Source organism: Eurytemora carolleeae, unplaced genomic scaffold (genome assembly GCF_000591075.1).
Source record: "Eurytemora carolleeae unplaced genomic scaffold, Eaff_2.0 scaffold6, whole genome shotgun sequence".
In the NCBI taxonomy this organism is placed as follows: Eukaryota; Metazoa; Arthropoda; class Copepoda; order Calanoida; family Temoridae; genus Eurytemora; species Eurytemora carolleeae.
The window spans coordinates 539,545-554,804 of NW_019396148.1; the positions used below are offsets into that span (position 1 = coordinate 539,545).

The window sequence follows — 15,260 nt, forward strand, 5'->3', positions numbered from 1 at the left end:
CACATTTGTTAAGTACTTACATTAAGCATTGATCTTCACATTTGTTAAGTAAGAAAAATGAAGACAATTTACATGTTAAGGTTTAGTTAAAATTACGCTCCTGGTTTAACAACAATCATAGAATAAGTTTCAGTTTTGTTAAATATAATTTCTAAACAAGGTCTCGTGTTCCTGTACAACCATTTCATCAAAACCAGAAAAATGTGTAAGGAGTATCGTTGCAAATTGGGCATGGTATGAAGCGCTAAAACAGTAAAGGGTCTTTAACCTTATAGGATAAAAAACATTTTTATAAAAAAAATGTGAGATTATATTTTTCCAACTACGTGGTTTTTAATAAATATCTCGGATTCTGTTGACTCCAGAACTCTCGTCTAAAAATCAGATTTTTGTTAAAATATTATTTTTTTCTTTCAATTTGTATTAATGGGGTTATTATAAATTGATCATCAAAAACTATTAATGGGACGTTTTTTTAAGTTTTAAGAAGGTGAAAATTTTATAATTGATTGAGTTAAAAGAAGTAAAATATGAATATCAAAAGTAAAAAATTTCTGGTATTTCATATTTTTTTAAATTCTGTTTTCCTTTCTGAAAGATACTGAGCAGCTCCTCTAGCCTCTTTAACAATTTCTTAACAAAAAGATGTTTCTGAAATTTTCTAAAATTTAAGATATTTCAAGATTTCAGAACGCTTCAGAAGGATTTTGGAAATTTTAAGCGATTCTAGAACGATTCAGATGGTTTTAGGAGAATTTAGAAGGTTTCAGAAGGTTTTAGAAACTTTTAGGAGATTTGAGAACGTTTCAAAATTTTTTGAAGGGGTTATAATGTTTTAGAAACGTTTAAGAAATTTTAGAATGTTTCAGAAGGTTTCAGGAGATTTTAGAAGGTTTTAGAAACTTTAAGGAGATTTTAGGAGATTTTAGAAGGTTTCAGAAGGTTCAGGAGGTTTAAGAAGGTTTCAGGAATTTTTTGAAAGTTCAAGAATTAATAATTATGAAATAATTCTTTTTATTAAAATTTTAATTTTATTATTTCTGCAAAAACTTAATGGTTTTATCTCATTAAAAAGTTGAGCTTTTGATGATTGAATTTTCAATATTTTACAATTCTCAAATATTCATTATGGATTTGAAATAAAGCTAAGAAGTTAAAATATTAATTCTTTTAAAATTTGATTTGAGTACGGTGATAGTATCAATATAATTAAGACGACTTTTTTATTCAAATTTTTATTGTTAACAAGCTTTTTTTCAAATGCAAGTTCACAATTGATTAAAGAAAAGCTTTTTTAAGTTGACAGCTTTTCTTTGTTTCCTTTTTTTGTGTATTCAATCCGTTTAAAAGTTTGATTAAGATCAAAATTGAAATCGAAAGTTGTCTTCATTGTATTGATATAATCGCCTACCACCGTATTCAAAAAAAAATTCTTCCCTTACTTTGACTGACATGTTTATCTTCTAGTTTAATCACTAAATCCTGAAATAAAAAAAAATTATTTTTAACGTTTTTTTTTAAATCAAACTCTTCACCAGTTTTTAAAATTAAGAAGTTTTCTCTTAAATTAAAGACAATCGTCGAATTGACTTCACTTCGATGTATTGGATCTGTTACGCGAGCCATGCTGCGTAAGTAAAGTCTATGTTGCGCCCCTGTAGAGTTCTGAGTTCACCCTGAATATCTGTACAGAAAAGAGTTGAAAAAACTAGTTTAAGAAGCAGTGAACAAACAGTTTACGCATGCGCGGAATTCTCGCGTGAGAGCGGACAGATTTTCTTCATATTATATATAGTTATAGTCCGTTTAGTGTATAAATAATGTAAACTGTGACAATAATTCTAGGATCACTGCGGTAAATATTCTTTTGTATATATATAAATGTCGTATATTTCATGATTCGTGTTTTGGATGATTTATATTGTATGTTGTTAGCTCCTCCCACAGTATTTTAATGCTGAGTTGATATTTTTATCTTGTAATGGTTTGATTAGATCCAAAGATAATATATATATTTATAGATATGCAGGCAGGTAGAAACCTCCTTCCTAAATTGCTTGTAGCAGACAACTAATTTTTGAACCTCTTAGAAAAGGTGCAAGGAGAGACATCTATAGCAAATTGATTACTTTCTATATTCCTTTCTCCCCTTGCTGCCATCTGTAGGAAATACGCATTTGTGTTATATAAACATACAGTACGCGTATTGCATCCTGTATAGTTCAAGTGTTGCTATCTGGACCTGTTTGACCAATAAAATTAAATTTCAAGGTAACACAAACATACAGTACGCGTTTTGTTTATGTTATGATCAGTTGTACTTAGTAAAGATATAGTAGACAAACAGAAATATTGACAAACCTTTGGAAATTATTTTATATTTGTTAAATAAGTGATATCTATTTAATCAAACGGTTTTTATGAGATATTTAAATAAAATTAGATTTTTTAATTGGTACCACAATATGCAATATGTTGGGGTTGATGGTTTAAAGAATTATTAAAATTACTGTTTTTTATACATGAATTCTAGTAAACAAGGCAAATAAATTGCAACATTTTTTTGGGAGGACTTTGTCCTAGATTCGATGTACTTTTTAGTCATAATTTTTATTTAAATTGCGTTAATTTACGTATGCCATTCAGTACAACTTGCACATTTAAACTTTGTCTAGTCAAATTCCTACCTCAGTTTTATTTGCATTGATTAATTTGTTTCATTAAGTACAATATGCAGTATACATTGTTGATACTATAGTACGCATTTAGTGTTATCACGCATAAACAAAGTGATAAATTAGCAACAATCCAGAGGATAAAATGCCATGCGTACGACAGAGATGGTGCTGTTTGCACCTTTTCTCAAGACCTCAAAATTTATACCTGCCTGCATATCTATATATATATTATCTTTGATTAGATCACTCAAAGCTTTTTCTGTGGAGATAATAAAATATATTTAGATTGAAGATTTGGTTGAATAAAGAATCGGAGCTTATCCTGTTTATCCTTTATTATGGAGAGCGATCGGAAGAGGAAGTCTTACAATCCAATCCTGAGAAATACCGCACGGAACTTATCTAACTTTCATTAGGTCTTTAGGAAAATCGCATAGTAGCGAAACAGGATCGAAACGAAAAAAGTATATCCGATAATTTTAAAACGATTTTTTTATTTCGTTTAAAAGCTATTCTTTTTGTTCTTATGAATCAGTTTTAAATCGGAATAAAATTGTTTTTTTAAGTCTCAACGAGGAACAAGTTTGATCAAATTAATAACATATATTTATTGTAAACAAATATCGAAATTTTCTTGAACAAGTTTTATAAAGACCTTTTCTTAAAGTTAAAATCAGTGATTCTAATTTGCAACAGTAAAATATACGCAAAACTTCTCATATAACAACTAATCCCTTTGATAATAATCCAACACATTCCCATTATCAAGTAACTGACAAATGCAATCTGTCTGACTAAAGGTATATTATTAGTTTCTCCTTTAGGAAAACCTACTCTAGTAACGCTTACTCGTTTACTAACGGATGATGAAACACCACACTGTATTTTTTTGTTCAAAAGCTAAAAGGAACACTTACTCTACCTAAAGGAACACTTTATCGTTTGCCAGCTGATGAAGAAACATCTACTCTACCTGAAGGAACGCTTTATCGTTTGCAAGCTGATGAAGAAACATCTACTCTACCTGAAGGAACGCTTTATCGTTTGCCAGCTGATGAAGAAACATCTACAAACATGAAGGAACGCTTTATCGTTTGCCAGCTGATGAAGAAACATCTACTCTTCCCGAAGGAACGCTTTATCGTTTGCCAGCTGATGAAGGAACAGCTACTCTACCTGAAGGAACGCTTTATCATATGCCAGCTGATGAAGGAACATCTACTCTACCTGAAGGAACGCTTTATCGGTTGCCAGTTGATGAAGAAACATCTACTTACACGAAGGAACGCTTTATCGTTTGCAAGTTGATGAAGGAACTTCTACTCTACCTTAAGGAACCCTTTATCGTTTGCCAGCTGATGAAGGAACATCTACTCTACCTGAAGGAACGCTTTATCGTTTGCTAGCTGATGAAGGAACTTCTTATCTTGTCTTGAATCACTTCTGATCTGATGTCGAGCACTTTTCACTCTCTTATTCTCCTCTTTTCTGGAAAGAATACAATCTATGAAGAATTTTTCTATTTTTTAAATATCTAAACCTCAACCTTTCTGAAAGTAGTGTCTTGAGTTGGAACCATGGAACTCCCAGAAATCCACGAGGCAACAGATCCAATACTTGTCCGACATTTTGGAAAAAACTAGAAATAATTCATGCATTTAAAAAAGTAAAAAAAAGTGTTGTTTAATTTTGGCTACCGCAATATAAACCATATTCTATTTTAAAAAACAGTTTAAGGGACTGTGAGCGTAATTTTAAGTGATCTTCCATCCAAAGATCCAGTATGAATTATAAAGTATGATTATTTTTAATTGTGGTTTCTCTACAAAAGTGACTCGAGCATTTCTACTACAGGAAAACATATATGAATTATCAGAATTAAACACTTTTAACCCTAAAAAAGCAATGATATCTTCCACAGTATTGATCAGATAAAAGTTTCATGGGTACCGTTCTGAATCGGGCATTGCCATCTTTGCATGATGGGTTACTTGAAATTACGCTTACAGTCCCTATAAGCAAAATTATCTAGTTTTAAAAATGAAAAATTATTTGAGTTTTATAATTTTCTGAAAAAATACCTGGTTGCACAATCTCCAACAGCGTTGTTAATCGCTTCCTCAGTTTTCTTTATTCCGGCCTTAATATCAAGGTACTATTGCAAGGAAAGTTAATTGTGGTCGCGTATACTCTGCGTACATATTTAAACCAGTTCTCTCTGGGCGGAATTTGTAAACAAGAATAGATGCATCAGTGTTCGTTTAGTATCCGAGGAGGTTAAAAGCATTGAATTTTGATAATTTTTAAAATTCAAAGAAAATAAAAGTCGTGTACTTGAACTGAACCGGAGTCTACAGTGGCCATGAAAACGTTCTTGAAATCATAGATTTCACTGATACACTTATATCCGCGCCCTCACCCCCTAGGGATAGGTCGTTATCACATTTTAGAAAAACAATCGTTTCGTTTTAAAAAATTATAAAAGAAGAAGAAAGAACAAAAAACGAAACGGTCGTTTATCAGTTATTATAGTTCGTCGTTTTTTTAATTTTTGACAATTAACGACGAAACTTCATAAACGACCGTTAACGACGACAGTTCGTTAAAGACAATAATCGACGACCCTTTTTTTAACGATTATGAACGACCTTCTATAGACAAAATACATTTTTTTGGTCAGAAAACCCCTTAGATCAGAAAAACATCCAGGTAATTTCTCTCGATAAAAAACAATTAAGACAACATATTAAACGTATCTTCTTTAGTGTTTTATATTTGCTGATTTATGAATTGAATACTTACAAGAATTTCTTCTCTTTCTGACATTAGAAGCTCAGGGTTCCTCAAGCCCCTATTAAACCACATCAAACCATGCTCAAAATCTCCTAAAAAAAATTTATTTTCTGAACTGAAATAAAAGGGATATATAAATCTAGGATACATATATNTTTCTAGTATCTCATTTCCAATTTTTAATTTGCAGTTCTCAGGATTAAAATGCATATTTTTATTCCTAAATATCATAAACTTTGTTTTGGAAACATTTAGTGTTAAACGGTTTGCCTGAAACCATGTAGCTGCCTTTTTTAGTTCAAAGTTCGCATCAATTACTAAAGTTTCGATATGTGGAGATGATTTTAGAAAACTAGTGTCATCAGCAAATAGAATAGTAAAAAAAGACGTTGCTAAAGGCAAATCGTTTATGTATATGAGAATATGTATTCAATATTCAATGATCACAGTGCACACTGCACAGAACAACAGTTTATAAAAAATCAGAAGAGAATTTTTAAATATCCAAAAAAATGTTAGTCTGCATATATTAAACTAAAAATATTGTTGAAATGAGTATAAAATATATAAGTTCTATGATGTAAATGCCATTAATAACAAAAATTACATAGATGGCATAAATTTAAAATAACATTAGTGACATAAATGGCATAAAAAATGACATTAGTGACATAAATGTACTAAATTGTGTAAATGATGTAAATGACATCTTTAAAAATAGCTTTCTTAATTGTCTGTCTGTTTGTTCGTTTTTTTTGTGGGGCCTTACATTAAAGGTTTATGAATGCTCGAAGTTTTAAAATGTGTTTCCTAAAATTTTTGATTTACGTTCAACTTTTAAATCCTCTTTAAAAATTTTAAAATCTTCGAAAAAATTTGTAAATCTGCGAATTTTTTTGTCTTTGTTGTATCGAAGCGAATTGCTGATACATTAAGCATCAATAAAAATTTGAAATAGAAGATCGATGCAAAGCGCCCTGAGGCCGAATTTAAAGAATTTGAGTCGCGGCTTAAATCCGCCAAAACCCGGTTTATATTAAGCGCCGGCTTAAATCTTGAAACATTAGATACAATTTTACGGGAAACCAACCATAATTAAGCCGCGGCTCAAATTCTTTAAATTCGGCCTTAGATAGCTTATTCAATGATATAAATAATATAAACGAAATAAATGATATTAATAGCTTAAATGGTATTAACGACAAAATGACAAAAATGGCGTAAAGGACATAAATGCCTAAAATGACATAAATATTGACCTTGTCCATAAAGACCTTCTCCCATTACTATGAGAGCCCCGGGATGCTCTGAATCCCTGAAGAAATAAAAATAGATAATTAAAGAAATTCTTTTTGACCCTCAAGTTAAAAAGTTGATTCACGACGGTACCCTTGATTCACGACGGTACCCTTGGTTCACGACTGTACCCTTGGTTCACGACGGTACCCTTGGTTCACGACGGTACCCTTGGTTCACGACGGTACCCTTGGTTCACAATGGTACCCTTGGTTCACAACGGTACTCTTGATTCACAACGGTACCCTTGATTCACAACGGTACCCTTAAATCATGACGGTATTCTTGATTCACAACGGTACCCTTGATTCACAACGGTACCCTTGATGCACAACGGTACCCTTGGTGCACGATTTGTTCGAGTTAAAAATCAAATAGATTAATTAAACCATGAAACTATTTCTCTTAAAGGGAATTCACAACGGAACCCTTTAAACCTTTGACTGATGATCAATGTTGTCGGACTTATTCTCATTAATCTACAGGGTGATTCCAAGGTTGAATTAAGTCTTCTGTCTAGACTATAAAGTCATTGTATGGCTTATTTTATAATTTGAAAAAGAACGAAACAAGATTAAAGTTTAAGGAAACCATAAGTTTAAGGAAACAGTGAGTGTAAATATCGTACAGTCGTCTCTGAAGTCTCATTCTTAGTGGGTAACCCTGTACAAAAACGCGTTTAAACACTTTGAACACTTTGTTTCCAGACTGTTTTCATTTTTTTAAATGCTAATATTCACTTTCTGGAGTTAGGAAAAAATGAACATTTTCTTTCGAATTTTCGGAAACCATTTAAAATGTTTGAATATTTAATGTACAGTTAAACAACGTATTTTAGAGCGATTCAAGGGGTTTCTGAGATATTTAAACAAAGAACCAAAGATTTAAAGAGTACCAATGGGCAACAGAAAATGCCTTCTTTGCATGAAGGGTCACTTGAAATTACGTTTACAATCCTTTAATTATTGAAACATGTTTTGGAGAGTTTTCCCTTTGAAAGTTTACCGAAGAGTATAGAAGACTTCTTTAGCATCCTCCAGCGCTTTCTAGAAACAAAAGCTATAAATATTTTATTACTATTATAATCATAATTAAATTTAAACTTATTTTAAAATAATCTATAAAAATAATGGCTTGTCTGTTTGTATCCAATAAACGTCAAAACGGCTGAAACAGTATGGTCTTTTTTATGACTAGCTCAAATGACCCAAGGAATGATTTATGAATTAAATGGAAAATAATTCGATTTTGAAATTTATTTTGACAAATCCATCAATGCAAACAAAAAAAATCCGGAAAAATTCTTTGTTTTTTAAAAAACATATGGCTTTTGCCTTCTGAACAATAAACCGATGGATTGTTTAAAGTTAGAAAGTAAATATGATTATCATTTTGACTTTATTTTTTGAAATATAATAATTGTTTCCTTAATTTCTTTTCTAAGGAATTGAGTCTTGCATCATTGCAATCCAATTGCAATGATACAAAAAATAGAAATAGATTTTGAGGCAAACACTCAGTTACTTTACAATAGCCATGATCCACGATGATTTATAGTACCTGCAATAGTCCAGCTTGTGAATATAGTACCTGCCCTTATTATAGTCATGTTAGTATATCATACCTGCCATAGTCCAGCTTGTATATATAGTACCTGCCATAGTCCAGGTACCTGCCATAGTCCAGCTTGTATATATAGTACCTGCCATAGTCCAGCTTGTATATATAGTACCTGCCATAGTCCAGCTTGTAAATATAGTACCTGCCATAGTCCAGCTTGTATATATAGTACCTGACATAGTCCAGCTTGTATATATAGTACCTGCCATAGTCCAGCTTGTATATATAGTACCTGACATAGTCCAGCTTGTATATATAGTACCTGCCATAGTCCAGCTTGTATATATAGTCCCTGCCATAGTCCAGCTTGTATATATAGTACCTGCCATAGTCCAGCTTGTATATATAGTACCTGCCATAGTCCAGCTTGTATATATGCTCTACCTCTCCAAACCCTCATATCACCATCTTCAGGGTGGATTTGTAGACCTCTTCATTTTGGAAATATAAATTGTAAAATTGATTTTATAACTAGCTTGAGTGCCCGAAGTTGTCCAGGTTTATAAAATTACTCAGAGTTACTCGCGCCGTTTACCAGTACTAGATATCAAATCATGACTTTTTTTGAATTGCCCGGCGTAGCCCGTGGATTTTCAAAATGTTCTATTTTTAGCCTTTGCCACCCCCGGGGGGTACCCATGGGTTCCTTCAACAAATTGAATCCTTGCCACAAACTCAGATTTTCTAATCCATATATTCTTTAACCCCCCATGCCGGAGATTTTAGATATTTCAAACTTTGAATCCTGTTAGATAAAATTATCTAAGTTTGAAATATCAAAAGTTGATACCCACAGGTTGCAAAGATAGGGATTAGAGAATTTTAGTTTGATACAAAGCCTCAAACATGAACGTTTTCACGAAATATAAATAGTTTTCCATTTCTTTTTAAACTTTTAACGCATATTCAGGATTTTAGCAGGGGGGGGGGAGCAAGATTAGTTTAAAAATTTATATTTTTTTAAAATTTAGCATATACTTGTCAAGGTAGGTTAGAGCGGTAACCGGGCTTCCTGATTTCATTTCTTTCAGAGCTTGCTCCAGTAGTAACAAGAATCCTGAAGAATTTTAAAACAGAAATTTTTATCTATTCATCCACAATTTTTTCACCTCACAAAAAAATGGGGTAGGGGATTTGGTGCCATCCCCCCCCCCCTCTAGTTTGTTCATTGTACATTGTACATAATACTGTGGAGCGTTCTTATGTCGTGCAGCGAAAAAAAATTGGGCTTATTTTTCCATTCCCAAGCTGTCATTGCTATGCAGTTTTCATTTCTACAAAATAAATATCAAAAATGAATTAAGTTGTTTAACCACTTTATTTTCAAAAATTTAATTTACCCCCCCCCCCCCCACTTTAATTTCAGTTGCGCCTCTGTGTAGGAAAAGCATACCTAGGTTATCTGCTTCATCTGCTAGTGTAGAACTCTTCAGTTTTCCTCTTAATATTTTCAAAATATTATTCAAAATAATGTAAAAATCAAATTATAATTTTGTTCAAAAGTTGGAAAAAGAATGACGATTACTTATATTCATAAATTCGATTAGCCCTCACTGTAACATTGGTTTAGAATTATATGTTCCTAATTCCAAAAATTGAGCATTCTATGATCTTTTGAATCGGTTCAAACTCCCTGTAAAGTTGTTACCTGTGTTTTAAGATCTCTCTTCTTATATCACGTTCTCCCATATCCACGGCAACATCCCTCTGGGCATCAACATATCTAGAGTTAAAGAGACTGTACACTATAGTTTCAGTAGAAGTAAATATTTCCATTTACTGATAGCGCCGATTGAAGGATTCATATCTCTAATTGGATAATGAGATAGATAGAAAGATGGATGTTACCGCCATACTATTTCTATTGGTTCAGAATAGACAACAAACACATGACTGAACTCTGATTGGATCAGGCGCTAATGGACTCGGCATAAAGGAATGTGTAAACGTTATTTCAAGTGGGTTTTTTCTTTGCCCAATTCTCAACGATACTTGAAAATTTATTTCAGTAGCAATGATAGCGATATCGCCATTTTGATATCAATCTTAAATGTGTCTGCTATATACAGGGTTACCCACAAAGGATGAGACTGTAAAGACGACCTGAAATGCTTAAAATAAGACGATCCCAAGGTTAAATTAAGTCTTCTACCTTAAATATAGTTTTTTGATATCTTATTACGTAATTTATCAAAGAAAGAAATAACTTTTACAGTTGCAGGGAATCATGAAAAGAAGGGAACAGACAGTGAAATTCCGCACAGTCGTCTCTAAAATCTCATCCTTTATGGGTAACCCTTTACATTCAACATAGAAAAAACAAGGGGTATCTCCACAATTCTTTATCATTCAAATATTGGTAAGCAACTCTCTAAACTAGGGTCCCTTGATATTACATCGGAGGAATTCCAAAGTATTTTTTTTAACAAATTGGTATTTTTATTTTCAAATCTTTAACGATTACAATTTAAGACAACTAGTATATTTTTGTTTCCAAACCTGACCCCCTCCACCGGTCCAAGTTTTTTCCTTTGACGTTCTCTGTCCTGCAAAGAAAACTAACATTTAAATAAAGTTAGAACCTTGTCACAACACTTAAATAAAATTAGAAAAAGAACAAAAATAAGATGATAAGAAAAAGAATGAAAATAAGTAAAGTGTAATGAAGTGAAATGAAGTGTAAGAATAAAGACTGTAAAATGTTCGTACATACGTTTATGAAGTCTCATCTTTGTGTTCGTGTTTTACAATATTCGGTGTATATTTATATTTAAAGAACATTTTACAAAATGCCATCTTTATCACTCCCAAATACGATTGACTAAATAATAAAAAGAGAAAATTCAAAGAAAAAATTTGAAAATTTTACTTTTATGTCCATTTGTATTCTTCTGAAGAGTTTATTCCTTCGTTTCCCTCTTTCATCATCAGTTCCTTAACTCATAACAATTTTCAATCATTTATAATATTGGCCTCAATCTTTTGTTAGGTTTATTGCAACTTGTATACAATAAACGCAAAAACAAAAATCTAACAATGTGAACAGTAAATCCGCTAAATTTAACAATGAGAACAGGAAATCCACTAAATTTACCAATGTGAACAGGAAATCCGCTAAATTTAACAATGAGAACAGGAAATCCGCTAAATTTAACAATGAGAACAGGAAATCCGCTAAATTTAACAATGAGAACAGGAACACCGCTAAATTTGCCAATGTTAACAGAAAATCCGCTAAATTAAACAATGAGAACAGGAAATCCGATAAATTTAACAATGAGAACACAAAATCTGCTAAATTTAACAATGAGAACAGGAAATCCGCTAAATTTAACAATGAGAACAGGAAATCCGCTAAATTTACCATTGTGAACAGAAAATCCGCTAAATTTAACAATGAAATCCGCTAAATTTAACAATGAGAACAGGAACTCCGCTAAATTTACCATTGTGAACAGAAAATCCGCTAAATTTAACAATGAGAACAGAAAATCCGATAGATTTAACAGTGAGAACACGAAATCCGCTAAATTTACCAATGCGAACAGGAAATCCGCTAAATTTAACAATGAGAACAGGAAATCCGCTAAATTTAACAATGAGAACAGGAAATCCGCAATTATTTTAGTTTTAAGTTAGGCATCATATGTACTCTTATTAATAGTAAAAGAGGTACGAAATTATCTCCTGGTTGGATTTAAGCAGCAGAAAACTTTAAATGTTTGCAAAAAATATTGAATTTTTACTAAAATTTTGTACAAATAAATATTTTTTTTCCAACCAATATGTAACATAAACCGTACATGTTTGCCTCACAACACAAACAAATTATTTCTTTCCAATAAGTTGTGTGAAGTAATATCAATATATAAAATATTAGATCTGTAGACTGTGTTACGAATATTGTTCTAACTTGGTAAAAAATCGGGGAAAACTTTTTTACATTAAAAATGTTTTTCTGAAAATAGTTCCTGAGGGTGAAACAGGAAGTTCAGCGGATATAGATGCTAAACTTCCTAAACTACTCCTGTGAGACATTCCAGACATTTTTCTAGAAAATCATATTTCAAAAAATTGAGTCTTTGCCCCACATTAAAATTTTCTAATCTCTATATCTTAGAAACCTGATTGTGTAAACTTTTAATTTTAAACTTTTTTCTCCATTATTTTACAACCATGTTAGCTATTCTTATTATTCTGTTTTTCTTTTTCAAAGTTTCGTTTAGATTTTATTATATTTCAACAGAGTTTATGAGATTTAATTAAATTTTATGAGATTTTAACAAAGTTTATGAGATTCTATCGAAGTTTATGAGATTTCATCAAAGTTTATGAGATCTATCAAAGTAAATAAGATTTTATCAAAGTTTATGAGATTTAATCAAAGTTTATGAGATCTATCAAAGTAAATAAGATTTTATCAAAGTTTATGAGATTTAATCAAAGTTTATGAGATTTAATAAAAGTTTATGAAATTCTATCAAAGTTAATAAGATTTTATCAAAGTTAATAAGATTTTATCAAAGTTTATGACATTTAATCAAAGTTTATGAGATTCTATCAAAGTTTATGAGATTCTATCAAAGTTTATGAGTTTTAATAAAAGTTTATGAGATTCTATCAAAGTTTATGAGTTTCTATCAAAGTTTATGAGTTTCTATCAAAGTTTGTGAGATTCTATCAAAGTTTATGAGATTCAATCAAGTCTAGTAAGATCTTATTTATGAATCAAAAGGTACTCCATCAAAGTTTTATGAAATTATCGAGGGATGATAAAGATAAGTAAAATTGTTTTGTGTTTTGAAATACAAACATGGCAAAAAAACTTATATTCCGAGCTTTGACAAAAACTCTGTCTGAAAACTGCTTATTTCAACCCTTGTAGTTAATGTTCCTTCTGTCATGAATAAATATTGACTAAATTTTCTAAAATTCCCCCGCTCATGATTACCAACACACAGGTCACATTGTATATTCCCCCTAAACCACCTTCTACCCTTAACTGTAAACTGATATACTGGGATACATAGGGTTTCCAATCGCTATTCCGTTGCCTGCAATTGCGCAGAATTGCGCGCAATTGTGCGGAGTTTAAAGGATTCGCAATTGCGCGCAAGTAAAATCCATCTGCGTTGGAAACCCTAGATATACAGGGAACTAAAAAAAGAAACCGCCAGAGCCGGAAAGGAATTGAGTCTGATTTTTAAATCCGAATATCCTTGCAACGGAATAGGGACTAGAAAATTTGAGTTTGTGGCAAAGACACAATTATTTCATGAAAGTTATCAATGTGAGAAACTTTTTTTGGGTTATATACATTTATGCAGATTTTAAGTAAAGAAATTGAAAATACAATTATTTACAACTACTTTAGAGGGAAGGTTAGGAAATTTTACTTTACCAAGACCAATTTTGCCTACAAAACATCCAGAGCGGAGCGAGGGATGTTTTTTAGACAAAATTGGTCGAGGGAACTCATGGTCAAGTAAAATTTTTAAGTACCCGAAAAAGCGGTTGTACACAATTTTGAGATGAAAATGCGCGATGTTTCCTCCGAAAACTTCGCAAAGCGAGAGGTTATTTTACATAAGTGTACCAAGGGACGTGAAGCTACTTAACCTCCCGCTATTGAGGGAATCATAGGTCAGTAATTTTGGTAAAAAGGCGGTAAAAGCAACATATTTATTACCAAAAAGTAGTTTCTGCAAACCTTGCCCTGTATATTCAGAAACCGGGTTTCCTATGGTTAAAGTTACATGGCTTAGGAAAGAGAGACTTTTTAACTAAAAATAAATCATGCACAGCAAAAAATGTATTTTTATCAGTTCCCGTGGACTATCAATATGTTCTCAATGTGACAGAGGGTTTCTTAGCTTATGAAAATTATAGAAGTTTTATTTTAAAATCATCATGAGAGTGTGTTATACACGTCATTTTCTTTTTAATTCTAGCGTTTTAAGAAATTTTACAAAAAAATAGCTAAGCCATAAATTGAGATCCTGTCAATGGAATACGGAAAAAATTAAAAGACGACCTTAAAAACTCTTTTTCAAATGGAGTACTGTCTGCAAAGCATGTGGGCGGGCCCGGTCGATTCCTTCTCCCTTATATTCCATACTGCTTGGATCCTGAAGAACCAATTTTCTTTAACAATTCGGTCATTTTCGATAAGATGTATGCAATTTTTAAACATGATCTATTATTATACACCTATGAAAATCTTTTTACGCAAAGTAAAATTTTTCAATAAATTACTGATTCCATGCTTTTTCTTTTTTCTCTCTAATATTTAAAATCAAACTAAGTTTTATTTCTTTTTCTCTTTATGTATAACTCAAAAATTAGATTTCAAAAACATTTACATACAACATAACTTTAGTGTAATAGATGTTAATACATCTATAAGCAAATAGGTTCACTAGTAACTTATTATATCACTTATTAAGTGTAATAGATGATAATACATATATAAGCAAATAGGTTCACTAGTAACTTATTAGATCACTTATTAAGTGTAATGGGGGTTCCTATATTGTACAATTGCTGAGTCTCATATGTTCATTGAACTGTTTATCATAACTCGAGTTTAAAAGTCGTCTTCACAATCCAGAGTTTCCTGGCTCCCACTGTGAAAAACGGCGATATCCCTTGGTTGCGTGTTACTTCATACATAAATACCAGTTACTTTATTTACATGAGACTCCAGGGACTAATTCTTAACTAACTTTTAACTTAAAATAATTGACAGGAGAAGGAGAGGGGCGGAGAAGGGGGAAAATTGATTGCGAATTATATATCAACATTTCTCGTTCTCGTGCGTAAAATTATAACTAAAGAAGTTACGAGGTAACAAAGTTGTACCAGTAATGTAGT

General features: G+C 31.7%; 1 protein-coding gene and 1 long non-coding RNA gene across 3 annotated transcripts in view; one reads left to right on the top strand and one right to left on the bottom strand.

Annotated features, from left to right (window-relative positions):
• The window catches only part of LOC111696448 (uncharacterized), a 16,074-nt gene continuing 814 nt past the window's right edge, over nucleotides 1-15,260 (bottom strand). The window contains exons 1-16 of one of the 2 annotated variants that reach the window (XM_023466050.1): nucleotides 12,359-12,563; nucleotides 11,257-11,321; nucleotides 10,887-10,933; nucleotides 10,036-10,110; nucleotides 9,781-9,827; nucleotides 9,366-9,444; nucleotides 8,740-8,818; nucleotides 7,773-7,813; nucleotides 6,731-6,786; nucleotides 5,481-5,563; nucleotides 4,760-4,818; nucleotides 4,225-4,317; nucleotides 4,058-4,166; nucleotides 1,443-1,482; nucleotides 588-633; nucleotides 1-374 (exon numbers count right to left, since the gene is read on the bottom strand). In XM_023466050.1, the coding sequence (XP_023321818.1) occupies nucleotides 323-374; nucleotides 588-633; nucleotides 1,443-1,482; nucleotides 4,058-4,166; nucleotides 4,225-4,317; nucleotides 4,760-4,818; nucleotides 5,481-5,563; nucleotides 6,731-6,786; nucleotides 7,773-7,813; nucleotides 8,740-8,818; nucleotides 9,366-9,444; nucleotides 9,781-9,827; nucleotides 10,036-10,110; nucleotides 10,887-10,933; nucleotides 11,257-11,321; nucleotides 12,359-12,434 (1,047 nt within the window). In that variant the 5' untranslated portion in view covers nucleotides 12,435-12,563 and the 3' untranslated portion in view covers nucleotides 1-322. Of the gene's footprint in view, nucleotides 375-587; nucleotides 634-1,442; nucleotides 1,483-4,057; nucleotides 4,167-4,224; nucleotides 4,318-4,759; nucleotides 4,819-5,480; nucleotides 5,564-6,730; nucleotides 6,787-7,772; nucleotides 7,814-8,739; nucleotides 8,819-9,365; nucleotides 9,445-9,780; nucleotides 9,828-10,035; nucleotides 10,111-10,886; nucleotides 10,934-11,256; nucleotides 11,322-12,358; nucleotides 12,564-15,260 lie in introns of those variants that run through there. The other variant, XM_023466051.1, reaches the window with a different exon arrangement.
• The window catches only part of LOC111696449 (uncharacterized), a 20,733-nt gene continuing 19,476 nt past the window's right edge, over nucleotides 14,004-15,260 (top strand). Inside the window, exon 1 of the long non-coding RNA XR_002764085.1 lies at nucleotides 14,004-14,030. This is a non-coding gene — a long non-coding RNA (uncharacterized LOC111696449). The remainder of the gene's footprint in view (nucleotides 14,031-15,260) is intronic.